At 47.6% G+C, this 26471-nt stretch overlaps 1 protein-coding gene across 1 annotated transcript; it reads left to right on the forward strand.

Annotated features, from left to right (window-relative positions):
• Positions 1–10: 10 nt before the first annotated feature.
• On the forward strand, positions 11–21288 carry LOC130291131 (ras-related protein Rab-38-like). Its single transcript, XM_056539584.1, has 3 exons — positions 11–212; positions 2497–2771; positions 21108–21288. The coding sequence occupies exons 1-3, from the start codon at positions 11–13 to the stop codon at positions 21261–21263; spliced, it is 633 nt and encodes a 210-aa protein (XP_056395559.1). The 3' UTR covers positions 21264–21288.
• Positions 21289–26471: the final 5183 nt, after the last annotated feature.

The raw sequence follows: 26471 nt of genomic DNA on the forward strand, positions 1-26471 counted from the left end.
GTACAGGACCATGAGCTCCCCAAAGAGAGAATTTCTTTTTAAAGTGCTTGTAGTTGGTGACCTCGGAGTTGGTAAAACTTCTATCATACAGAGATATGTCCACAACATCTACTCTCACTGCTACAGAGCTACTATTGGTGTGGATTTTGCTCTTAAGATCCTTAACTGGGAGAAGGACACCGTAGTGAGACTTCAGCTTTGGGACATTGCTGGTGAGTTTACTGAATTGTTAAGATACTGGCTCTCATTTACTAACAGGATTCTAACTCTTTTTGTGGGGTTTTGCACCTAAATTCAGTTGCACGGAATGTGTGACAGAATGTGTGACAGAAAAACCACTACTCTGAATCACTCTGAGTGAAAAAAAAAAACTACAAAATGGGCGTTGTTTTCGAGGATTTCATCCAAAATCATTTGCCTTTTCTGAAGACCACTTTGAAAATCATGTGACTTTTCTGGGAAGAAAACCCTACACTTTAAAGCATGTTTAAAGTTTCAGAAACAACGTTTTTTCAACACTCCCCCCCCCCCCTATTGTTTCAGTAATAATGGTGAATCAATGTATATACTCATTTTAATACATCTATCTATACTTTATGTGTGTGTATATACATATATGTATACATTTATATATATATATATATATATATATATATATATATAATTATATATATATACTATTTTATTAAATTTAATATCTAGATCTCTCTCTCTCTCTTTATATTTAGTTATTTATTTCTATACATATATTTTCATATTGTTTTTCTTTTCCTGGTTTTTATTCAAAAAATATTTCGCACTGCGACAGATTTTACATTGTGACAGATTTATGCACGCACCAGATGTTTTACCATGCGACAGATGAACCCTGCAACAGAAATGACTGTGCAACAGATTTTTTCCCTGCTACTAAAAAGATCGAGAATAGTGTGACAGATTAGTAAATACCAAGAGAAAAAAGGGTCAGAAATGCTAAAATGTTACATTCCACTCTTAGTAAATGAGAGCCACTGTGTGTATTTATAATAATGATTTCACCCAACTGCGTGTTACAATGCATGTATTTTGCCATCAGCTTTAACATCAGTATATAGAAAGAAAAACAAAAAACCTGTTCACATTTGGTTTATAATATACAGGGTAAAAGTATTGGTCCCCTTTCCTGTAATCCCCAAAAAGGCTATGTTCGCATTGGTGTATTTTGCTTAGGATTTTCTATTGTGGATTTTACTACCCATTGAATTTAAAGGGTAGCAAAATCAACTGCAAAAAATCTGCAGCAAAATCTGTCCATGTGAACAGACCCTTATTGTGTATTTCTTACATTAATCAGTTTCACATATAAAGATAATGTAATATTGGGTTAAGAAATAAAGATTCCCAACCTATGAAAAATAAACCACCCCTTAAAGGGATTCTCCGGTGAAAAACTTTTTTTTTTTAAATCAACTCGTGCCAGAAAGTTAAACAGATTTGTAAATTACTTCTATTAAAAAATCTTAATCCTTCCTGTACTTATTAGCTGCTGAATACTACAGTGGAAATTCTTTTCCGTTTGAAACACAGAGCTGTCTGCTGACATCATGAGCACAGTGCTCTCTGCTGACATCTCTGTCCATTTTTAGGAACTGTCCAGGGTAAAAGGAAATCCCCATAGCAAACATATGCTGTTCTGGACAGTTCATAAAATGGACAGAGATGTCAGCAGAGTGCACTGTGCTCGTGATGTTAGCAGACAGTTCTGTGTTTCAAAAGGAAAATAATTTCCGCTGTAGTATTCAGCAGCTAATAAGTACAGGAAGGATTAAGATTTTTTTAATAGAAGTAGTTTACAAATCTGTTTAACTTTCTGGCACCAGTTGATTTAAAAAAAAAGTTTTTCACCGGATCACCCCTTTAAGCTCAATAATGGTTTGCATCCCCTCAGCATTTGTTCTTTTTGTATCCCCCTTGTATTTATTTCCTGTCAACAGCTTAGTGCTCAGCAATGTTTAGAAGCTCTAAAGAGAATTAATTTGATGCTGGCTGCGCATGTGTGATGTGCTACATTCATTCACCTCTCTTCAGAGGCGTAACCCAATGCAAAATCTGCCACAGGGCCCCATATGCCCTTTATAATACTAGTCTCTTATGGGGCAGATGTCCTTTGGGGCCTCCTTAGGCCCCAGTGCAACTGCTACCTCGGCATGCCCTGTGGCTACGCCCCTGCCTCTGGTCTATGGATCATGGAGATCCCAGTGGATAGGGAATAATATAAACTCTTTAAACTGAGACTAACAAAACTATATGACCACAGACTGATGTGCACTGCCCACATAATACATCATTCAATGTCCATACAGTGCCATAAAGTTTTGTCATTATACTTCCTTATTCTGCCAAATAAAATGACCACATAATGGCCATATATTAATTTATAAATATACGTATAACATATGCTCATACACTCAAAAGGGAATATAAATTTACAATAAAGAAATCTATGTTTCTGTTAAGGTCAGGAGCGCTTTGGTCACATGACTCGCCTATATTACCGTGAAGCAGCTGGTGCATTTGTGGTGTGTGACTTGGGCCGGGCTGTCACTCTACAGTCTGTTCAGCGTTGGAAAGATGATCTGGACTCTAAGGTTATGCTAAAAAATGGAAAGCCAATTCCAATGATTCTTATTGGAAACAAAAGTGATCTGCTCCCCCATGAAACAAGAATCCAAAATGTAGAGGACTTGGGCCATGAGCTGGAATTTACAGACTGCCATATGACTTCTGCTAAGGTAACACGTTGGTTACTTGCTTGGCCAGTATATGTTTTGAACCAAACAAGTTTTAACCTCTTCAGAGCTGAACCTATTTTGTCCTTAAATTGTTATTTTTTGAGTCACCGCATTAAGAGAGACATAACTTTTTGTTTTACTTTTCAATAAATATAGCTACATGAGGGTTTGCATTGTTTAGGATGAGTAACATTTTTCAGTGGTACTATATTGGGGTCTATATACCTTATTGATTAACCTAGGCTGTTGTGGGGAAAAAACAATTAACAATTACGTCATTGGCTGTTGAACAGCAATAAGATGCACACATCCATCATACCATTAATGGGAGAGATGCATTATTTCTGCTGGAGATGAATGTATTTGGTGTGAAATATTTCCTATATTGACATGGCCTCAAAAGTTGTTCAGCAAGGAAGAGGGCACTTCTCCAAAAGCGGCAAAACAATTGTCAAGTTGTAGTTTGTAACTGCACATAGAGGCAAAGATGTCTGGCAGTTTGGCCATAATGCCCATTGCGATATATCAAGGAAAAAGGAGACTTGCAAGTTAAAGAATATGAACCCAATTGTGAAGCACAGGGGCGGCAGCGTGATGTTTGCAGGGATGCATTGCTGAGGGAGGGACTGGTGCACTTTATGAGGACAGAAAATTATCTACAGATATTGAAACAACATCTCAAAATATCAGCCAGGAAAATAAAGCTTGAGCGCCAATTGGTCTTCCAATTGGACAATGACTCCATGCATACTTCAAAACTTGTGGCAAAATGGCTTAAGAAAAATAAAAGGAAGGACAAATCCCTGACCTCAATCTCCATAATGGAGACAGATATGGAATCACAAACATTTAATTTGAGAATCGCACACAGGAGCAGGTTGTGGAATCAGAGGCACAATGCTCAGAAGCTTTTTTTAAGAGATATATCTAAAACTTTTATTTAATTCCATATGAGTTTTAAGGTTAGTCTGCCCTCTTAATCGTGTATCTTTATTGTTAAACATTCATCAGATTTCTGACATATTATGCCCCCCAAAAACCTGGCTTACATGATTTTCACAACATTCAATATAAGTAAAGTCACTTTTTAAACATGCTTCTGCCACATCCAATGGGAATGAGGCCTTGGAACAATGGGTGTGGCTTAAGATCCAACACTGTGTTACAAAAATATGCCAGATTTCTGGTACAGGATTCTAGCGCAGTTTAAGCCTAATAATAGTTGATCCAAATTTAGACTAGACAGTCTAAATAAATGCATAGATTTATCAAACAGCCTGAGCCACTGTCATAATTCTGGAGCATTCATAGGCTGCATTCACACCACGTTTTTGCAATACAGTTCCCGTATCAGGTTTTTGATGAAAAACGGATTCCCCAAAACTGGACTAAACTGTATCAAAACGAGTGTACAAATTTTAACCCGTATACAGTTACAAACTGTATACGATTTGAAAAATGATGTCCCGTTGCATCAGTTTTTTTAAAGAAAAAAACCTGTATACGTTTTTAAATTTTCACTCCATTATGAATAAAGGTTCACTTGTTTGATTTAAATTCCATGAAAAAAAAACATCTCCAAGTCAAAAACCGTGCAGTGCAAACTGGATGGAACCGTACGCACATATGGTTCTGTATGGTTCCCATTGTCGCCCATGTTAAAATAAAAAAAACATATACGGTTTAATGCGATTTTTAACCCGGATCAAATACCGTGGTAGGCTACGGTTTTCGGTACGGGAAAAAAAAACGGACAAAACCGTACAAGACGCAAAATGGATGCAACCGGGTGCATCGTTTGGCATATGGTTTTCAATGGAGAGTCAATGCATATGGTTTTCAATATGGTTCTGTACGGTTTTCACATTGAAAACGTATACGGGAACTGTATTGCAAAAACTGGTGTGAATGCACCCTTAGACTAAATTTACACCATTAAAGGATGAAACAGTTTAAGTAAGCCTGGGCTGCACTGAGTAATGTGTCCAATGCAGTCAAGCAAATAAATTGCATAGATAAAGACACAAATAGATAAATATTATATTCAAAGACTCCCCTAGACACAACTGATTTGACAGTATTATTATCATAATTTATTCCGAGATAGTTCATATGGCAGCCCATATGCATACTCCATGCGATGTTGTGCCAAGCGCAATGACAAGGGCATGACCTAACCATGCCACTTTAATTATCTATGGTTTTTCTGCTTTTAAGTGTCTAGGGATAAGGAAACTTTTAAAATTATGAGGACACAATTCCTGGATAGCCTAGCACCCGTTCTTTTAACATAGGATCACTCTGGATGAATCCATCGTTGTAAGAGGCTTGTGGAAAGCCCCATAGTAACCCAAGTTGTACAAGATATAACCATTGCTATGAAAAACGAAATGTGTACTTGAACATCTGAGCCACGGGGAATGTGATGAAAGCAATGTCTCGAGTATTATTCTGACATTTCATGTTCTTCAAATATGGTCTTGGTCCTGGGTGACCTAAGAAGGAATGGGTACTAGGACAACACTTCAATAATTGTGAAAAGCTGGGTACAAAGGAATGTGCCTATTATGAATATAAATCTTTGACTTCAAATATACATGAAAAGAGATGACTTATTTGTCTTTCTACATTGCAGTTTAAGAAACTATTAGGGTGTGCCTCTGATTGGATCTTATAGGTATACAGCCAATCGAAGAAAAATTACAAATTTGGTCATCTTCTGCCAAATCCATTGTTGGTCACATAATGTCCCTTAACCAGACAGAAAATAATAATTATTCATAGAACATAAAGGCTATTAAAGATTCTCACTATGATGTCATACTTCATTCCTTTGTTTAACTTGCTGTTAAATGCTCAAGCTCAATTCTAGGATGCCCAAGGTGCTGGTGGTGGGCCTCATCCTACCCCCCACTCTACACTTTATCTCTTATAAAAGCTCCCTGATGAACCTGTTAATAACAGACAGGGGAAGCATGTTGAAACGTACTGTAGAACAAAAGTTATTTTTAGGAGGACCCTGCACTTTCAGTAATTCCCTAGAACAGAGCCAAACTCCAGATCAGGATTCATGCTAAGCAGGACAAGTGTTCTAATAGGGATATCATTTTTCCCCCCTCAGGGCACGATAGGGCTTTCCCTAAGGTCCTCTTTTTTTTTTTTTTTTGTATTAATGGTTTTTATTGGTATTAACAATAATAGTAACAGTAGCATTACAGCAAAAAGTAGATTGCAGAACAGCCTACAGATATGCAAACAGAATAGGCAAGTTGCAACACTTCCACAAATGGGAAATATAACATCAATGCATGTGTAAGAATACATGTGGAAACTCACGATCGACAGTTGTCGTCTGTATGAGTCACGAGACAGTCTCGTTTCATGTTGCAACCGGCAATGAGATAAGTTGACATGTTACGTAGGCGCACTTGGTAAATCAAATCGACATACAAGGGAGAAAGGGAGAAGGATAAAGGAGGGAAAAGGAAGAGGGAAAGAGAACAGAGAAGGATGCTGAAGTAAGGGTGTAGATGCAAGGGGGGTGCATACCTCAGGTGATCGCGTGCACGGACCAGGCCCCGACCGTCTAGCAGCTTGACATAACTAGGCGGGTCACACACCCGAGAAGAGATATGGACACCAAGTGGGGGCCAGTCTATGTGTGGAGCGATCTATATTCGGGGGAGGACACAAAGGAGGTCCAAGGGTGCCATATCTGGTGGTATTTGGTCAGCTGCCTGGAGGAGTCGGCCAGAAGTTCCTCCATTCTGTGGATAGTAGACAACTCCTGCAGCCAGTCTGAGAAGGTGGGGGGGGAGGTGGACTTCCACATTCTAGGTATTACCGATTTAGCAGCCAGCAACATGAATCTTATCAATCGAGAGGTACTCCTCGGCACTGATGGAGGGAGGACGGAAAGGAGAAGGGGAAACGGGTCAGGGGGAAGGCAAACTTCAGTCAGCCGGTAGATCAGGTTTATCACTTGGTCCCAAAAGGGAAGAAGCAATGGGCAGTGGAACCAGACATGGGACATGTTACCACCCCGCCCACCGCACCTCCAGCAGTGATCAGGCACTCCGGGGAAGATACGGGACAGGAGGGTAGGCACTCTATACCACCTTGTCAACACCTTGTAACAGGTCACCTGTGCTTTACTGGAGATAGAAGTCTTATGGCAAGAAGAGATCTGTTACGCCAAACGCTCCGGGTCCCCGCTCCTCCCCGGAGCGCTCGCTACACTCTCGCTATTGCAGCGCTCCGGTCAGATCCACTGACCCGGTGCGCTGCGATCCTGCCTCCAGCCGGGATGCGATTCGCGATGCGGGTGGCGCCCGATTGCGATGCGCACCCCGGCTCCCGTACCTGACTCGCTCTCCGTCGGTCCTGTCCCGGCGCGCGCGGCCCCGCTCCCTAGGGCGCACGCGCGCCGGGTCTCTGCGATTTAAAGGGCCACTGCGCCGCTGATTGGCGCAGTGGTTCTAATCAGTGTGTTCACCTGTGCACTCCCTATGTATACCTCACTTCCCCTGCACTCCCTCGCCGGATCTTGTTGCCATTGTGCCAGTGAAAGCGTTTCCTTGTGTGTTCCTAGCCGGTGTTCCAGACCTCCTGCCGTTGCCCCTGACTACGATCCTTGCTGCCTGCCCCGACCTTCTGCTACGTCCGACCTTGCTTCTGTCTACTCCCTTGTACCGCGCCTATCTTCAGCAGTCAGAGAGGTTGAGCCGTTGCTAGTGGATACGACCTGGTCACTACTGCCGCAGCAAGACCATCCCGCTTTGCGGCGGGCTCTGGTGAACACCAGTAGTGACTTAGAACCGGTCCACTAGCACGGTCCACGCCAATCCCTCTCTGGCACAGAGGATCCACCTTCTGCCAGCCGGCATCGTGACAGTAGATCCGGCCATGGATCCCGCTGAAGTTCCTCTGCCAGTTGTCGCCGACCTCACCACGGTGGTCGCCCAGCAGTCACAACAGATAGCGCAACAAGGCCACCAGCTGTCTCAACTGACCGTGATGCTACAGCAGCTACTACCTCAGCTTCAGCAATCATCTCCTCCGCCAGCTCCTGCACCTCCTCCGCAGCGAGTGGCCGCTTCAGGCCTACGACTATCCTTGCCGGATAAATTTGATGGGGACTCTAAATTTTGCCGTGGCTTTCTTTCTCAATGTTTCCTGCACTTGGAGATGATGTCGGACCAGTTTCCTACTGAAAGGTCTAAGGTGGCTTTCGTAGTCAGCCTTCTGTCTGGAAAAGCTCTGTCATGGGCCACACCGCTCTGGGACCGCAATGACCCCGTCACTGCCTCCGTACACTCCTTCTTCTCGGAAATTCGAAGTGTCTTTGAGGAACCTGCCCGAGCCTCTTCTGCTGAGACTGCCCTGTTGAACCTGGTCCAGGGTAATTCTTCCGTTGGCGAGTACGCCGTACAATTCCGTACTCTTGCTTCAGAACTATCCTGGAATAATGAGGCCCTCTGCGCGACCTTTAAAAAAGGCCTATCCAGCAACATTAAAGACGTTCTGGCCGCACGAGAAATCCCTGCTAACCTACATGAACTCATTCATCTAGCCACTCGCATTGACATGCGTTTTTCCGAAAGGCGTCAGGAGCTCCGCCAGGATATGGACTTTGTTCGCACGAGGCGTTTTTTCTCCCCGGCTCCTCTCTCCTCTGGTCCCCTGCAATCCGTTCCTGTGCCTCCCGCCGTGGAGGCTATGCAAGTTGACCGGTCTCGCCTGACACCTCAAGAGAGGACACGACGCCGCATGGAGAATCTCTGCCTGTACTGTGCCGGTACCGAACACTTCCTGAAGGATTGTCCTATCCGTCCTCCCCGCCTGGAAAGACGTACGCTGACTCCGCACCAAGGTGACACAGTCCTTGATGTCAACTCTGCTTCTCCACGTCTTACTGTGCCTGTGCGGATATCTGCCTCTACCTTCTCCTTCTCTACTATGGCCTTCTTGGATTCCGGATCTGCAGGAAATTTTATCTTGGCCTCTCTCATCAACAGGTTCAACATCCCGGTGACCAGTCTCGCCAGACCCCTCTACATCAATTGTGCTAACAATGAAAGATTGGACTGTACCATACGTTTTCGCACGGAGCCCCTCCTAATGTGCATCGGACCTCATCACGAAAAAATTGAGTTTTTGGTCCTCCCCAATTGCACTTCTGAAATTCTCCTTGGACTACCCTGGCTTCAACACCATTCCCCAACCCTGGATTGGTCCACAGGGGAGATCAAGAGTTGGGGTACCTCTTGTTTCAAGGACTGCCTTAAACCGGTTCCCAGTACTCCCTGCCGTGACCCTGTGGTTCCCCCTGTAACCGGTCTCCCTAAGGCCTATATGGACTTTGCTGATGTATTTTGCAAAAAACAAGCTGAGACTCTACCTCCTCACAGGCCTTATGACTGTCCTATTGACCTCCTCCCGGGCACTACTCCACCCCGGGGCAGAATTTATCCTCTGTCCGCCCCAGAGACTCTTGCTATGTCTGAGTACATCCAGGAAAATTTAAAAAAGGGCTTTATCCGCAAATCCTCCTCTCCTGCCGGAGCTGGATTTTTCTTTGTGTCCAAAAAAGATGGCTCCCTACGTCCTTGCATTGACTACCGCGGTCTTAATAAAATCACGGTAAAGAACCGCTATCCTCTACCTCTTATCTCTGAACTCTTTGATCGCCTCCAAGGTGCCCACATCTTTACCAAACTGGACTTAAGAGGTGCTTATAATCTCATCCGCATCAGGGAGGGGGATGAATGGAAAACGGCATTTAACACTAGAGATGGACACTTTGAGTATCTGGTCATGCCCTTTGGCCTGTGCAACGCCCCTGCCGTCTTCCAAGACTTTGTTAATGAAATTTTTCGTGATCTCTTATATTCCTGTGTTGTTGTGTATCTGGACGATATTCTGATTTTTTCTGCCAACCTAGAAGAACACCGCCAACATGTCCGCATGGTTCTTCAGAGACTTCGTGACAATCAACTTTATGCCAAAATGGAGAAATGTCTGTTTGAATGTCAATCTCTTCCTTTCCTAGGATACTTGGTCTCTGGCCGGGGACTACAAATGGATCCAGACAAACTCTCTGCCGTCTTAGATTGGCCACGCCCCTCCGGACTCCGTGCTATCCAACGTTTTTTGGGGTTCGCCAATTATTACAGACAATTTATTCCTCATTTTTCCACCATTGTGGCCCCTATCGTGGCTTTAACCAAAAAGAATGCCAATCCTAAGTCATGGCCTCCTCAAGCGGAAGACGCCTTTAAACGGCTCAAGGCTGCCTTTTCTTCTGCTCCCGTGCTCTCCAGACCTGACCCATCTAAACCCTTCCTATTGGAGGTTGATGCCTCCTCAGTAGGAGCTGGAGCGGTTCTTCTACAAAAAAAATTCTTCCGGGCATGCTGTTACTTGTGGTTTTCTTTCTAGGACCTTTTCTCCGGCGGAGAGGAACTACTCCATTGGGGATCGAGAGCTACTGGCCATTAAATTAGCACTTGAGGAATGGAGACATCTGCTGGAGGGATCAAAATTTCCAGTTATTATTTACACCGATCACAAGAATCTCTCCCATCTCCAGTCTGCCCAACGGCTGAATCCTCGCCAGGCCAGGTGGTCTCTGTTCTTTGCCCGGTTTAATTTTGAAATTCACTTTCGCCCTGCCGATAAGAACATTAGGGCCGATGCTCTCTCTCGTTCCTCGGACGCCTCGGAAGTAGAGCTCTCTCCGCAACACATCATTCCTCCTGACTGCCTGATCTCCACTTCTCCAGCCTCCATCAGGCAAACTCCTCCAGGGAAGACCTTCGTCTCTCCACGCCAACGCCTCGGAATCCTCAAATGGGGTCACTCCTCCCATCTCGCAGGCCATGCGGGCATCAAGAAATCTGTGCAACTCATCTCTCGTTTCTATTGGTGGCCGACTCTGGAGACGGATGTTGTTGATTTTGTGCGGGCCTGCACTGTCTGTGCCCGGGATAAGACTCCTCGCCAGAAGCCCGCTGGTCTTCTTCATCCTCTGCCTGTCCCCGAACAGCCTTGGTCTCTGATTGGTATGGACTTTATTACAGACTTACCTCCATCCCGTGGCAACACTGTTGTTTGGGTGGTCGTTGATCGATTTTCCAAGATGGCACATTTTATTCCTCTTCCTGGTCTTCCTTCAGCGCCTCAGTTGGCAAAACAATTTTTTGTACACATTTTTCGTCTTCACGGGTTGCCCACGCAGATCGTCTCGGATAGAGGCGTCCAATTCGTGTCAAAATTCTGGAGGGCTCTCTGTAAACAACTCAAGATTAAATTAAACTTTTCTTCTGCTTATCATCCTCAGTCCAATGGGCAAGTAGAAAGAGTTAACCAGGTCCTGGGTGATTATTTACGGCATTTTGTTTCCTCCCGCCAGGATGACTGGGCAGATCTTCTACCATGGGCCGAATTCTCGTATAACTTCAGAGTCTCTGAGTCTTCTTCCAAATCCCCATTTTTCGTGGTGTACGGCCGTCACCCTCTTCCCCCCCTCCCTACTCCCTTGCCCTCTGGTTTGCCCGCTGTGGATGAAATAACTCGTGATCTTTCCACCATATGGAAGGAGACCCAAAATTCTCTCTTACAGGCTTCATCACGCATGAAGAAGTTTGCTGATAAGAAAAGAAGAGCTCCCCCCATTTTTTCTCCCGGAGACAAGGTATGGCTCTCCGCTAAATATGTCTGCTTCCGTGTTCCCAGCTACAAATTGGGACCACGCTATCTTGGTCCTTTCAAAATTTTGTGCCAGATTAATCCTGTCTCTTACAAACTTCTTCTTCCTCCTTCTCTTCGTATTCCTAATGCCTTTCACGTTTCTCTTCTTAAACCACTCATCATCAACCGTTTCTCTCCCAAACTTGTTTCTCCCACTCCTGTTTCCGGCTCCTCGGACATCTTCTCCGTAAAGGAGATACTGGCCTCCAAGAAGGTCAGAGGGAAAACCTTTTTTTTGGTCGATTGGGAGGGCTGTGGTCCTGAAGAGAGATCCTGGGAACCTGAGGACAATATCCTAGACAAAAGTCTGGTCCTCAGGTTCTCAGGCTCCAAGAAGAGGGGGAGACCCAAGGGGGGGGGTACTGTTACGCCGAACGCTCCGGGTCCCCGCTCCTCCCCGGAGCGCTCGCTACACTCTCGCTATTGCAGCGCTCCGGTCAGATCCACTGACCCGGTGCGCTGCGATCCTGCCTCCAGCCGGGATGCGATTCGCGATGCGGGTGGCGCCCAATCGCGATGCGCACCCCAGCTCCCGTACCTGACTCGCTCTCCGTCGGTCCTGTCCCGGCGCGCGCGGCCCCGCTCCCTAGGGTGCGCGCGCGCCGGGTCTCTGCGATTTAAAGGGCCACTGCGCCGCTGATTGGCGCAGTGGTTCTAATCAGTGTGTTCACCTGTGCACTCCCTATGTATACCTCACTTCCCGTGCACTCCCTCGCCGGATCTTGTTGCCATTGTGCCAGTGAAAGCGTTTCCTTGTGTGTTCCTAGCCGGTGTTCCAGACCTCCTGCCGTTGCCCCTGACTACGATCCTTGCTGCCTGCCCCGACCTTCTGCTACGTCCGACCTTGCTTCTGTCTACTCCCTTGTACCGCGCCTATCTTCAGCAGTCAGAGAGGTTGAGCCGTTGCTAGTGGATACGACCTGGTCACTACCGCCGCAGCAAGACCATCCCGCTTTGCGGCGGGCTCTGGTGAACACCAGTAGTGACTTAGAACCGGTCCACTAGCACGGTCCACGCCAATCCCTCTCTGGCACAGAGGATCCACCTTCTGCCAGCCGGCATCGTGACAAGATCGCCTGTCCCCACTCCTCGTCCGAGAGTGCACGGTCCAACTCTCTCTCCCAACCCATACGGAAGGGGAGAGGGTCATCACGAAGTGTATCTATGAGGAGAGCGTATAAGGTGCTAATCGGCCGAGCCGAAGCAGAGCCAGAGGTGCATAATCTCTCAAATGAGGACAGTGGACAGTAGAGGTTAAGACGCGCCCTTCTAGTAGTGTAAAAATGACTTAACTGTGTATACTGATAGCTAACAAGGGGCGAGGGCAGGCAATCAGGGAGTATGTCAGATAACGACTTCAAGCCCGAGGGGGTTAAGAAGTGCGAGAAGGAGGCACCCATCGCTCTAGGGTAACACAGGAACTTAGGTGAGTCAAATGCTGGTGGAAATATCTGGTTTCCGAACACAGGGGACAAGGGGCCATCTGACCTATGTAAGAGGGAGTCCGGCAGGAGGGTGCGGTGTGTTCTAGCAATAGAGGATGTGACTGGCGGTAGCTCAGATAGGACAGCATTTGTCAATTGTGACCTGGGTAGCCATAGCAGTGTCTTAGGATGTAAGCGTGCCGTATGGGCTTCCAAAAGTACCCATTGCTTAGTAACCGGGTCATGATGACAGTCCAGCACTCTGGTCAACACGGCCGCCAGGAAGTAAAAGAGGCAGTCCGGGGAACCCAGTCCACCGTCCAGTTTGCGTCTGGAGAGAATAGTCTTCGCCACTCGAGGGCGCCCACCGGCCCAGATGAATTTCGATAGCAGGGTCGACAGGTCTTTAAAAAATAATTTGGGAGGGATAGCGGGGAGGCTGGAGAAGAGGTAAAGGAGTCGGGGCAAGATATTCATTTTGATTACATTGATACGACCCAGCCAGGAGAAGTCCTTCCTCTCCCATTTAGTCAGGTCTACTTTGATGGCGTGGAGTAGAGGAGGGTAGTTAACGCGGAAAGTGTCAGTCAACTTACTGGGTACTTAAATATCAAAGTATTTAAGGGAGTCTCTACACCATTTAAAGGGGAAGTTGTCTTTCAGTTGCCTAATTAAGGGCATGGGGAGGGAAACATTAAGTGCCTCGCTTTTGGCGGCATTAAGTTTATAGTTGGAGTACTTGGCGAAGGTGTTAATGGTAGAGAGTAAGGATGGGAGGGAAGTAAGGGGAGAGGTCCAGAAAAGCAACAGGTCGTCCGCAAAAGCCGAGCATTTGTGATGATACGAGGCAACTCTCAGGCCCTGGATATTCGGATTGCTACGGATCGCATTAAGAAGGTGTTCCATGCATAGCACGAAAAGCAAAGGGGAGAGAGGGCAGCCTTGCCTTGTGCCATTGCAGATGCCAAAGGGGAGGGATAGCTGGCCGTTTATCCTAACCTGAGCTTGCAGTTCTGAGTAAAGTGACATGATGCGGGTCGCCATTAGTGGACCTAATCCAATTTGTGATAGAGTTGCCCTTAGAAAACCCCAATCAACACGGTCGAAGGCCTTCTCTGCATCCAACGACAGCAAGAAAAGAGGGGTCTTAGTCCTTTGAGCATGATGGATGACAGAGAAAGTCCTCAGGGTGTTATCCCTGGCCTCTCGGCCGCGGACAAAGCCGACCTGGTCGATATGTATCAGACCGGGCATAAGAGGAGCCAGTCTGTTTGAAATCAACTTGGCAAAAAGTTTTGTGTCCGTGTTGAGGAGGGAGATCGGTCTGTAACTCTGGCACAGCAATGGATCTTTCTCCTCTTTGGGGATCACCGTTATAAAAGCCCGTAAAAAGGAGTGTGGGGGGGGGGTGAGGTCTCAGAGATAGCATTAAAGGCCGAGAGAAGTGGTTGGGTCAATTCTGTAAGGAGGAGCCTGTAGAACTTGGCCGAAAAGCCATCAGGGCCAGGGCTCTTACCTGCAGGCAGAGATTTCACAGCTACGCTAAGCTCCTCCAAAGAGAATTGCTGCTCAAGCATAGAGATACTATCAGGTGAAAGGGTCGGGAGGGCTGTAGCGCTGAGGTAAGAGGCCAGGGATGACGGGGCAGATGAGGGTGAGCGTGTCGAACATGGAGCCGGTAAGTGGTATAGTGCGGAGTAGTATTGTCGGAACGCATCGAGAATTTCTGGCGTGAGATGTGAAAGAGAGTTGTCAGGCTTACGAATAACAGGAACAAACAGGGATGACCTCTTCTCTCGTAGTGCTCTGGCCAGAAGTCTGCCCGATTTGTTCCCCCACTCATAGAAGGTTCTGCCAGTGAGCTGTTTATAGTAGCGATGTTTCTCATTCAACAGGGACAGCAGCTCCTGTCGAATGCGTAGGATATCACGCAGTGTATGCTCATGTTGGGATCTTTTGTGCTGCAATTCTAGGGTGCGGAGATCAGCGTGAAGGGAGGTCAGTTTCGCCGATTTTTCCCTCTTCAATCTCGACCCATGCCGGATTAGAATGCCTCGGAGGACGCACTTCAGAGCCTCCCATTTAATCAGGGGGGAGGAGTCATCAGAGCAATGGTCAGATTGGAAGTTTGCAACCGCAACCTGGAGGTCCGTAAAGCACAGTGGATCTAGCAGGAGGGTTTCATTCAGCTTCCAGGTGGCATGGGGTTTGGGGAAGGAGGGAAGGGCGAAGGACATAAAGACCGGGGCATGGTCTGACAGGGTGGTGGTGCCGATGGAGGAGTGGGTGAGGGAGGGTAAGAGATGGTGAGGGCAGAAAATGTAATATATCCTGCTATAGGATTTGCGGGGATGGGAGTAGAAGGTATAATCACGTCCGCCAGGATGTAAGGCGCGCCATGTTTCACTTAGCTGCAACCCGTGGAGTTTGGCACGGAGGGCTTGCAGTTTTCGAAAGGATAGAGTGGAGTGGCCGGTGGACGTATCGAGCAGCGGAGAGATGGGGAGATTAAAATCTCCACAAAGTATAATTTGTCCAGACGCAAAGGCGGTGAGTCTATTCAGAACACTAGTGAGGAAGGGTACTTGGGCGTAGTTAGGTGCATATATGGACGCTACAGTAAAGGCATGGCCCGAAATTTCACAATTGACAAACACATATCTAGCTGCAGGGTCAGAGATGGAGCTCAATATCTGGACAGGGAGAGACCTATGAAAAGCTAGGGAGACTCCCTTGGTCCTGGCCTCGGGGTTGGTGCTGTGTACCCAGGACGAGTAGTATCTTGTGGGTAAGGCTGGTATATGGCCGTCTTTAAAATGGGTTTCCTGGAGCGCCAGAATGTGGGCTCTGGACTTGTGAAAGGAATATAGTACTTGGGATCTCTTCTCAGGTGTGTTAAACCCTTTTACATTGAGTGAAACTACGGTAATGTCAGCTGCCATGGGTAGAATAGCAAAGCATAAGGAACTCACCAACGGCCCGGGGTCCAATCCGCACACACCACCAAACACAGCGTTGAAGGCTACAAGTGCACCACCTACAAAGAAACAAGAGAAGTAGAGAGGGGAAGATTAGAAGTAGAAAACATAAAGGAAACAGCACTCGTAAGGGAACAAGTGCAGAGGGGCTAAGAAGAGGGGCCATAAGGGCCGTAGAAAGCACTAACAGAGCCAGTCTGAGTGCTCGACTAATGGGGTAGCGAGGTAGAAGCACCAGCAATCAACTAGGTCAGAAAATTCGTAGCGCTGGGGCCTAGGGCCAGTTGGTGCAGGAAGGGATTCCCCCCACCATAGGGCGGGGGAGAAGCGGAAAACCAACAAGGGCAAGGATGGACAAAATCGGTCAGAGACCATATGGGTCAATACAGTGTGGGAGGCAGAAAACTAATATCAACAAGTCAAACAATCAAGGAGATGAGGACAGAGGCAGCGGGGCGTGGGGTCCCCAGGGTATAGGCAGTTTAGGAGAGGAGAGGGAAAGGGAAGGAAGACTAAGGGGGGAACTCTATGGGGAGGTCAAATCCCAGTCCTAGGGTTCAGCTAAAGCCCCGACCAGGAACAGTAAGGCAGACAGAGGCTGTCTACAGGGAGACCGCCTAGCATGGTGAGCAGTAGGACAGCAAATAGAAACAAAATCAGCCAGACATCACAACAGCGGTCTTGGGTGGAGCAGATCAGGTCTTGTGGCCGTGTCTCCGTGGCATGTTGTCAGGGGCATCATCTCTGGGTCTCCTTGTAGAGTGGCGGATGTCCACCGGGCGTCTCGCTGACAGAGTAGTCGGGGAGTAGAGCTGTTCCCAATCAGGCAAGTCCACTGGAGGCAGCTTGAAGGTAGCCAAGAATTCCGGAAGGTCTTCGGGTCTCCGCAGAGAGCCCACTGTGGTGCCATGTCTAGCCGTAAGGGAGAAAGGATATCCCCACCTGTATAGAATCTTGGCGTTCTGGAGTATTGTCAGGAGGGGTTTTAGTGTTGCCCTAAGGCGGAGGGTACGTAGAGAGAGATCCGGGAAAATATGCAGTTCAGTCCCCTGGAACGTCAAGGCCTTTAGGGCACGTGCTTTACGCATGATGTCTTCCTTCAAAAGATAATGGTGGACCCTGCAAATTACGTCCCTGGGTTTAGAGGGGTCAGGACTCTTAGCTTTGAGGGCTCTATGTGCCCTATCCAACTCCAGCGGGGTATCAGTGGGTCTGTGCAGAATGTCGTTAAAGATGGTCTGCAGGGTGCGCGCCAGGTCTTGCGGACCCACAGACTCTGGTAAGCCTTTAAGGCGAATATTATTGCGCCTGTTGCGATTGTCCATATCATCGACTTGGTCCACAATTTGGGATTGTTGGCGCAAGAGGGATGTTGTACCGGTTCTCAGAGTGTGGACTTCTGCAGAGATGGAGGCGCGGAAAGTCTCGAGCTCCGATACCCGGGTGGATAGTTGGGTCACCTCATGTTTGACCGGAGCCAAGTCCTGGCGCCACGTCTTTTTCATGTCAGCTGCTAAGGATAGCATGTCCATTTTGGTGGGCAGCAGGGCCAGTAGGGCCTGCAGCTCAGGATGATTTTTGAGGGTATCAGCAGCTGCCTCTGGGCTTGGAAGTACTGGTGCAGGCAAGAGGCGCGGTGTAGGCGCCGCAGTCGGTCCATCAGAGAGTCTCTTATCAGGTTTGGGTGGTTGCGGCTGTGGGCCCCTATCCCTAGGGGACCGTCTAGAGTCATCAGAGGAGGAGTTGTCAGCGTGGAGTTTTTGCTGAGAGCGCTGTTTTGATGGTGTTTTAAACAACTTCTTCTTCGCAGGGGGGCTGTCTCCCCAGTAATTAGGCACATCGCCATTAGTGTGTAGGGACTCATTATCAGAGTGGGGTGAGTCAGAGTCCATATGGTGAGAGGGGACAGTCGCAGGAGATGCAGATACAAGGAGTGGAGAGTCACAGGCAGCTGAGGGAACCAGAGACTGGTCCAGTATTTCAGGCAGCACAGAGGGGTGAGCAACAGGGTGAGGGCGGTGAGGAGGAGGGAGTGCTCCAGCAGCAGCCGAGGGGTTGACAGTTGGGTGTGGGAGTATTGCAGGCAGAGTAGGGGTTAACTGCAGGAGAGCTTGGGCATTGGTGGCAGCGGTTGGCACAGGTGCCCCATGCAGGGAGGGGACAGGTCCCTGAGAGGGAGAGGATGCCGCCATCTTTAGTAGGGAGAGCTCCGATGCGTGTGCGGGCACCGTGTGGAGATTGGGACCTAGGTCAGGGGGCCGAGCACTTACTTCGCTCCTCTTCTGTTTGGGGCCGGTCAACGGAGCCTCCGTTGAGTCACTGGGGAGCAGTGAGGATCCCGCTGCCGTGGCGCAGCGCTCTCTCTCAGGCAGAGGCGCCCGCGGGACTGACAGGTGTGAGGCTGTGTGAGGAGACGTAAGCCTCGTTCGGGTCTCCGGCGCCTCCGCTGCAGACCGCGGCTTGAAGAAGGAGGAAATGAGAGGAGCAGGGACCGGCACTTGCGGGTGAGGTGTCCTCTTGTGTTTGCGTCTTTGTCTGCCTCCCATCGGCAGTATTATAGCCCTTTTTTCATCGGCCCTGGCGGGAGCTCACGCTAGATGCTGCCGGTCGCCAGCGCATCAGGCCACGCCCCCTAAGGTCCTCTTTTTACCTTTTTGTACTGATGGCATGTTTTCTCCCCTTTTTTTTTTTCAAATAATCCATTCAAGTGTAATGTCCCACAACAGGGTAGCAGAGTTATGTCTTAGGTGTTCTGTCACTTAAATTGCTTTAATTTGCTCTCTGGTTCAGTTGTGCAGATCAGATGCTGAAGGGGTTACAACTGAGTCACAACCCACATTCCTTACATGGAATAAACTGTGCTGCAGAGTCTCATACAGGTCAGTACATAGTGCCTCTTAGTGGCCACAATTGTGAATAGCGCTCTTTATAGAATGCAATCGGAAGATAGGCCACAGTAAGTCCATATATAGTGCCTTCTAGTGGCCAAAGTTGAGTAGCACTCAGGCCCGAGTCTTCTAGAACTTTCCATGTATATCTTAGGCCATGTGAGTCAAAGCCCATAAAAAATCCTGGGTCACTGCCCCTTAGTGTGGATGAGTTGAGTGTGAGAAGACAGAAGCTGCATTCCTACCTCAACCAAGGCCCACAAACAAGTCACAATCAAGGGTAGCAGAAGAGGGAAGATTATCAAGGACAGTTTTGTACAAGTAAAGACTGGATGAAGCTTGTCTCTGGTCCTGGTTCAGTCGGTTTCCTATGACAGGAACATCTCACCTAAATGTACCCAATTTGATGCGGCATAGCTGGGGCAAGTAAATGGTGTGGCACCTTTATATAGTACATGCTAGAATGCTCCTGGGAATATCCTTATCTGTAAGCCTTCAGAACGACCTTGACCTACAGAACCCCATTATCCATAGTCAAGTTCTACAGAGTACAAGTCAGGCTACACTATACTTCAAGCAAACTTATCGCCTGTCACATTGAAGCAGCACCTCTCTTCTGTATGCATACAAGTAACCTTCTCCTGTGACTTCCACCAGCCAGCCAAAGTACAAAGGTGTGCACCCTGAGGGACCCGCGTACCAACAACACCACGTGCAGACGACCCTCCAGTGCAAAGGATTGTCTGTGGCCCGAGGACGAGGTACAAGGAACTGTTTACCCACTGGAAACACCAGTAACCTACATAACACTTGTACAACAAGTTCCAGCACACCCCCTCGGTCACCACACTAGCCCTTTTCTTTTTTGTGTTTTTGAGCTTGAGATTTTAATAACAAGTTTATTAAAGACTATGTTTTGACTGTAACTAATAAGTCTTGGTATAGTGGATCCTGTTTTGTTTTTTGAATTTTGTCTTACCTTTTACCTCCATTGAGTATTGGTATAAATGATATCTGACTATTCAGTGATTCATCGTTTCTTTATGTTTATTGCAATGGCTTTGGCAACCAGTTGACCATGTGTGGAGCAAAGTTCAGTGCAAATTTTTTCTTCTTATCACAAGTAATAATGATTAACTAATGCTTTCAAAGGGGTACTCCCTTCTTTTTTCTTGGTACAATTAAATGCTTTATACCATTTTCTAATACAGTGACCCCCCGACCTACGATGGCCCCGACATACGATCATTTCAACATACGATGGCCTCTCAGAGGCCATCGCATGTTGAAGGCAGCATCAACATACGATGCTTTTGTATGTCGGGGCCATCGCATAAACGGCTATCCGGCAGCACAGACTGCAGCTGCCACCGGATAGCCATTTACGGTGCCCCGCTTGGTCCGCTGATGATCACTCACCTGTCCTCGGGGCTCCGGCGCGTCCTCTTCGGGATCCTCTGCATCGTCGGCGCTCTCCATCATCGTCATCACATCGCTGCGCACGCCGTCCCGTCATCCAATAGGAGCGGCGTGCGTAGCGACGTGATGGCGGCGACGAAGAGCGAAGATGCCGGGGAAGCAGAGGCCTTGCCTGAGCGTCGGGGACACCCCGGGGATGCGGCTACAGCGATGGAGGGCAACATCCAGGGCAGCGATGACGAGCGGTGACGGTCCGGAGTGGCGGGGACAGGTGAGTACAACTTCCTCTACCAGTAGTCTTCAACCTGCGGACCTCCAGATGTTGCAAAACTACAACTCCCAGCATGCCCGGACAGCCGTTGGCTGTCCGGGCATGCTGGGTGTTGTAGTTTTGCAACATCTGGAGGTCTGCAGGTTGTAGACCACTGTCCTATACTTTACATTGCACGGATCCCTCAACATACGATGGTTTCAACAAACGATGGTCCATTTGGAACGGATTACCATCGTATGTTGAGGGACCACTGTAATTATTTCTGAATAAATTTGCATGCATTGCTTAGCAGGAACTTTAAGGGACTTACAAGTGCATGATTTGTTATAGACATACACTGACAGAATTTACGTGTGTCCATGATAAACAATGACAATTCTGATGAATTAAAGCATGCAGAGATACCCCAAGACCATTGAAAATTGTATGACTTTTCATTATTGCTAAAGTGGAATCTTTCTTTGAGGCCTCAATAAATTAACCAGAGATTATAATCCATACGCTGACAATATGAACATTTTTATAACGTATTAGCGACTGTGGAGTAAGAAGAGAAATAAGTACAATTTGGGGCCACTGATGAGTCTATATTCTTCCTGCAGGATAATGTGAACATCGATGAAGCAATGTCGTGTTTAATTAAAGAAATGATTGCAAACAAGGAGAACAGTGAAGCGACAATGGATCCCAACATTGTTAGGCCGTCTCGTCTGAATTTTCATTACACAAAAGGCTGCTCAGAATGCTGCAGTCTCTGAGATATTGGACTATATTTGGTTTGAGTACAAGCAAATGCTACAAGGAATTACATAAACTGGTGTGTTTGTCTAAAAAATGTCTATGTTTGTGAAAATGATTGCATAAGAAATTAGCATCTTTGAATGTAGCTGCAGATTAGAAAAAAACATTTATTATGGACAGGACCTGCTGAGGAATGAGGGTCCATGCTACAAAGAATTGAAGAAAAATTGCAAATTATTTACAAAATATGCGGAAAAATTTTATAGGTAAAAAAAACTGCACTAGTCAAATCTATACTACTGTATATGTGTTTAATAGGTTTTATTAAAAACATATGTTTATATATGTTATAAGTTCTTGCCATGTACACAAGGATGTTACCAGAATTTCACTGTTAGGGTACGTTCACACGTACGCAGGTTTGATGCGCAGGATTTTCTGCTGCAGATTTCAATGTAAACTAAATCACTGAGCTCAGCTTCTAATCTGCAGTCACAAATCCTGCGCATCAAATCTGCACAGGATCCTGTATGTGTGAACGTACCCGTACAGTGTAAATTTTACTCACCATGGGCGAGATGGGCTTACAAAAGTCGCATAAAAAGTCGCATGTGCTCCTAAGCATTTTTTGTGCGACTTTTGCCTGTAAGCAAAAATCTACGAAAGAGCTTACCAAAGCGAATTTCAGTTTTCACTTTGCAGTGGTCATGGATTTATCAAGTGCGAAAGTCGCACAAAAGTCGCAACTGCCTCCAAAGCAGCGTTAATGTAAACCAGCCTGGACCTGGCTTACAAAACTTGCTTTGGAGAGCGGTATTCCATATTTGCCGCCGGGAGCCAAGACCATGACTCTGGAGGGAAATAGGAAATTACAGCTGTACAAAGGAGCCTGGGCCATCATTTCCCAGCCACCCCCCCCACCCGGCTCCGTTTCATGCCCCCGCCAATCAACCCCCCCCCCCTCCATCTATCTCCAGCCGCTCATCTTTCCACTCACCCCCACCGGTCATCTCATTAGACCAGCTCCCCGTCAACTCGCGCTGTCCGCACCAGCCTCCCCCCATCCCCCGCTTCTCACCCCCACTTATCAGCCCCCAGTCACTCTCAGACCCCCCCCCTCCTTATCGCCCCTGGGCCACTATTCTCACCCCTCTGCTCATGTCCCCACCACTGCCACGCTGCTCATCATGTCCCCCACCTCACTGCCGCTTGCAGCAGCCCCTGCTCCACATCATCCACCCGCCGGCTAGCCATTACAAGACTACAACTCCCAGCATGCCCTTTCAGTGAGGACATGCTGGGAGTTGCCAGTGGTAGCTGGGGGCGGGTTTCTGGGGAGCGGAGCTGGACGGTTTCCAGGCATATGAATCTACACTGTAATTTCATGTTTCCCGGCCTGAGCTGTGATTGGCTGTTCAGTCTCGGCCAATGACGGCTCAGGCCGGGAGATAGTTTCAAATTCCTGGGAAACAGCCGGCTCCGCTCCCCGGAAACCCGCCCGCGGGTGGCCGGGAGTTGTAGTTTAGAATTGATGCCTCCAGCTGTTGATAAATTACAACTGCCATTATGGGAGTTGTAGTTTAGAATCGGTGCCTCCAGCTGTTGCTCAACTACAACACCCATCACAGGAGTTGTAGTTTAGGAATGGGGTGCCTCCAGCTGTTGCTAAACTACAACTCCCATCACAGGAGTTGTGGTTTAGGCATGGGGTGCATCCAGCTGTTGCTAAACTACAACTCCCATGATAGGAGTTGTAGTTTAGGAATGGGGTGCCTTCAGCTGTTACTAAACTGCAACTCCCATGACGGGAGTTGTAGTTTAGGTATGGGGTGCCTCCAGCTGTTGCTAAACTACAACTCCCATGACGAGAGTTGTAGTTTATAATTTGGGTGCCTCCAGCTGTTGCTAAACTACAACTACTATCACGGGAGTTGTAGTTTAGGAACAGGGTGCCTCCAGCTGTTGCTAAACTACAACTCCCATGACGGGAATTGTAGTTTAGAATTGAGGTTCCTTCAGCTGATGCTATACTACAACTCCCATCACAGGAGTTGTAGTTTAGAAACAGCTGGACTCCAGCTGTTGCTAAATTGCAACTTATATCTTTCCCAGACATTCCACAATAGACACACTTAAGACGGCAGGAATCTTTATCAACTTGCTTTTACATATAAAGAGATCCAAAAATACATACTTCAAAAATACATGATGTATTCACCCAATGTGCAAATGATCGCAGTCCTTTCACGGAGTACTTATAAGGCAATTTCTTGGATTCACTCCATCAGGAGCCTTTAATTTGCCGGTTCCTTCCGCGTCCACCTGGGGTTGAGAGCTCACTGTGTGTAGTAGTCGCTCAATACATTTCCTTGCAAAAACAAGATGTTCAATGTTTTTGCGGCTCCGACTCCAGTTAAGAAGTCTCAGAACTGATTGGGATTTTATGCCAAGCCAGAACTCTCTCCAGAAGGAAAGAGAACCCATCTGCAGACAGCTGTTTCGGGGTACTTGCCCCTCGTCAGTACAGAGCAGGATTATCTGGCTTGGCTGGGTGAGAGGCCTCTGACTAGCTAAACAGGATCAGTATTTTGTTCGGGGAGAGGACGCCACTCCTGTATATATATATATATATATATATATATATATATATATATATATACTAGCTGAATACCCGGCGTTGCCCGGTTTTTCCTACCTAATCCTTGTTGGGGAGGAAAATAAACAAAGGAGGAAGCTTTTGACTTAATATCCGTCCTCATATATTGTTGTCATATCCCAACCCCATATCCCGTCCTCCTATCCCGACCTCCTATCCCGTCATCATATCTTGACCTCATATCCAATCCTCACATCCTGTCCTCATATCCCGACCTCCTATCTTGTCCTCCTATCCCGACCTCCTATCTCGACCTCCTATTTCGACCTCCTATCTCGACCTCCTATTTCGACCTCCTATCTCAACCTCCTATCGCGACCTCCTATCCTGACCTACTATCCTGACCTCCTATCCCATCCTCCTATTCCATCCTCCTATCCCGTCCTCCTATCCCGACCTCCTATCCTGACCTACTATCTCGACCTCCTATGTCGACCTCCTATCTCGACCTCCTATGTTGACCTCCTATCCCGTCCTCCTATCTCGACCTCCTATCCCGACCTCCTATCCCAACCTCCTATCCCGTCCTCCTATCCAGTCCATCTATCTCAACCTCCTATCTTGACCTCCTATCCCGACCTCCTATCCCGACCTCCTATCCCATCCTCATAGCTTGACCTCCTATCTAGACCTCCTATCTCGACCCCCTATCCCGACCTCCTATCCCGACCTCCTATCTCGACCTCCTATCCTGACCTCCTATCCCGACCTCCTATCCCGACCTCCTATCCCGACCTCCTATCCCGTCCTCATATCTCGTCCTCCTATCTTGACCTCCTATCCCGTCCTCCTATCCCGACCTCCTATCTCGACCTCATATCCCAACCTCCTATCCTGTCCTCCTATCCAGTCCATCTATCTCAACCTCCTATCTCAACCTCCTATCCCGACCTCCTATGCCATACTCCTATCCTGTCCTCCTATCCCATTCTCCTATCCCGTCCTCATATCTCGACCTCCTATCCACTATACACTATACACCACTATATACCAAAATGTTCACAAAACCTGGACCCCCCAACCCCACATCACACCAAAATAGACCAGTATAATACCAACATCAAAAATAATACCACTACACAAAGGACTGATAATACCGCCAATGTCATTATTATACATTACTACCACACAGTGACCGAATAATGTCACAATATACTGAATAAAACCCAGTATCAAGATCAATATTACCAATGATACCTCTATACAGGAGCACATCCGCAGCATATTTGACACCACGGATGCTCTGCTAGCACGCACAGAGTTACGGCACAGCGAGCTCCCTGCTGCTGCTGCCATAGCTCTGTGTGCACACTCATGACACAGTTGTGACCCACTAATAGCCCCCACAGTAGATAAATTCCATAACAGTGTTCCTCACAGTAGATAGTTGTTTTGTTCCGATATTGGTATCAGTGCCATTACTGTATATGTCCCCAATACCTGTTTCAAGGGGTACTCTGGTGCCCCAGCGTTATGAATATTTTCTTCCGAATGCTCGGAGCGGGCCTCCGTGACGACCTGACCATGGTAAGAGGTGGTGTTGCAGAGTTAGTGCGAGGGGAGATGAAAGTGGAGGCAAGGAGACAGCACAGCTGCCATACACAGTGACAAGGAGAGGGAGGACAAGGGAGCCCATCACTTCTGGGTCTTCAGGAGACTGGGAAAGCTGACAATACACTGTGCTCCCCCAACTTTATAAACTGCCTGTCACTCAGCTTTACTAGTCTCCTAAAGGGAATATCTACATGGGCTGCACCAGGACCTATGGCAGAGTATTATTGTGTCATCTGTTACTTCACTCCACGTCTCCTTTCCAATGTACTGTAGATGCTTCACCAGACATATATTCCCTTCAGAAGGCTGGGGAAGCTGGATAAAAGGCAGTACACATGAAGCTGGGGAAGCAGTGTGAGCACTGTACTGTGTACTCAAGTAGAAAACAGACATGGTGCACATCTACAATCTTGCACAATGATCCAATTGCTTCTCAGCATAATTTCAAAAACTAACATGTTGTTAATATATACGCTTTGATCAAAAAGTACAAATCCCACTCGCCACGTCAAGGCCACCTATTTAGAGTGGGTCCCTAACGTCCCTAGCATAAAATGGCGCAGCACTGGGCGGCGACCACCACCGCCGCGACACCAGTGCCCACAAGGGGAACGACCCACTGGTGAACATGTTGTGTGCACTCTTCCCCACCCCCTCAGCCCAACCCTATATAAGTAGTAGTTAGCTACACATGGGCCTTTTCTTTCCTGGCAGCCTCCCAGTTTGACTGGGAGAGCATAGTAGGTGTGCTATAACATCCTGTTCTGCCGCTCTGCCGCTCTGCGAGTGGGTCGTTCCCCCTGTGGGCACTGGTGTCGCGGGTCGCATCCCGTTCTGATTACCTGCCCCGTCCTCTGTCTGCTCAGCCCCGGCATGCGCGGTCCCGCTCTCTAGGGCGTGCGCGCGCCAGGTCTCTCAGATTTGAAGGGCCAGTGCACCATTAATTGGTGCCTGGCCCAATCTGTTCTAATTACTGTGAATAGTATATAAACCCACTCCCCCTTCCTGTCCTTGC

The sequence above is a fragment of the Hyla sarda genome, chromosome 9, assembly GCF_029499605.1.
Source record: "Hyla sarda isolate aHylSar1 chromosome 9, aHylSar1.hap1, whole genome shotgun sequence".
NCBI lineage: Eukaryota > Metazoa > Chordata > Amphibia > Anura > Hylidae > Hyla > Hyla sarda.

Coding starts and splice junctions, on each gene's coding strand:
- LOC130291131 (XM_056539584.1), top strand. CDS start 11: ATGAGCTCCCCAAAGAGAGAATTTCTTTTTAAAGTGCTTGTAGTTGGT. Junction 213..2,496: donor TCAGCTTTGGGACATTGCTG/GTGAGTTTACTG, acceptor GTTTCTGTTAAG/GTCAGGAGCGCTTTGGTCAC. Junction 2,772..21,107: donor GCCATATGACTTCTGCTAAG/GTAACACGTTGG, acceptor TTCTTCCTGCAG/GATAATGTGAACATCGATGA.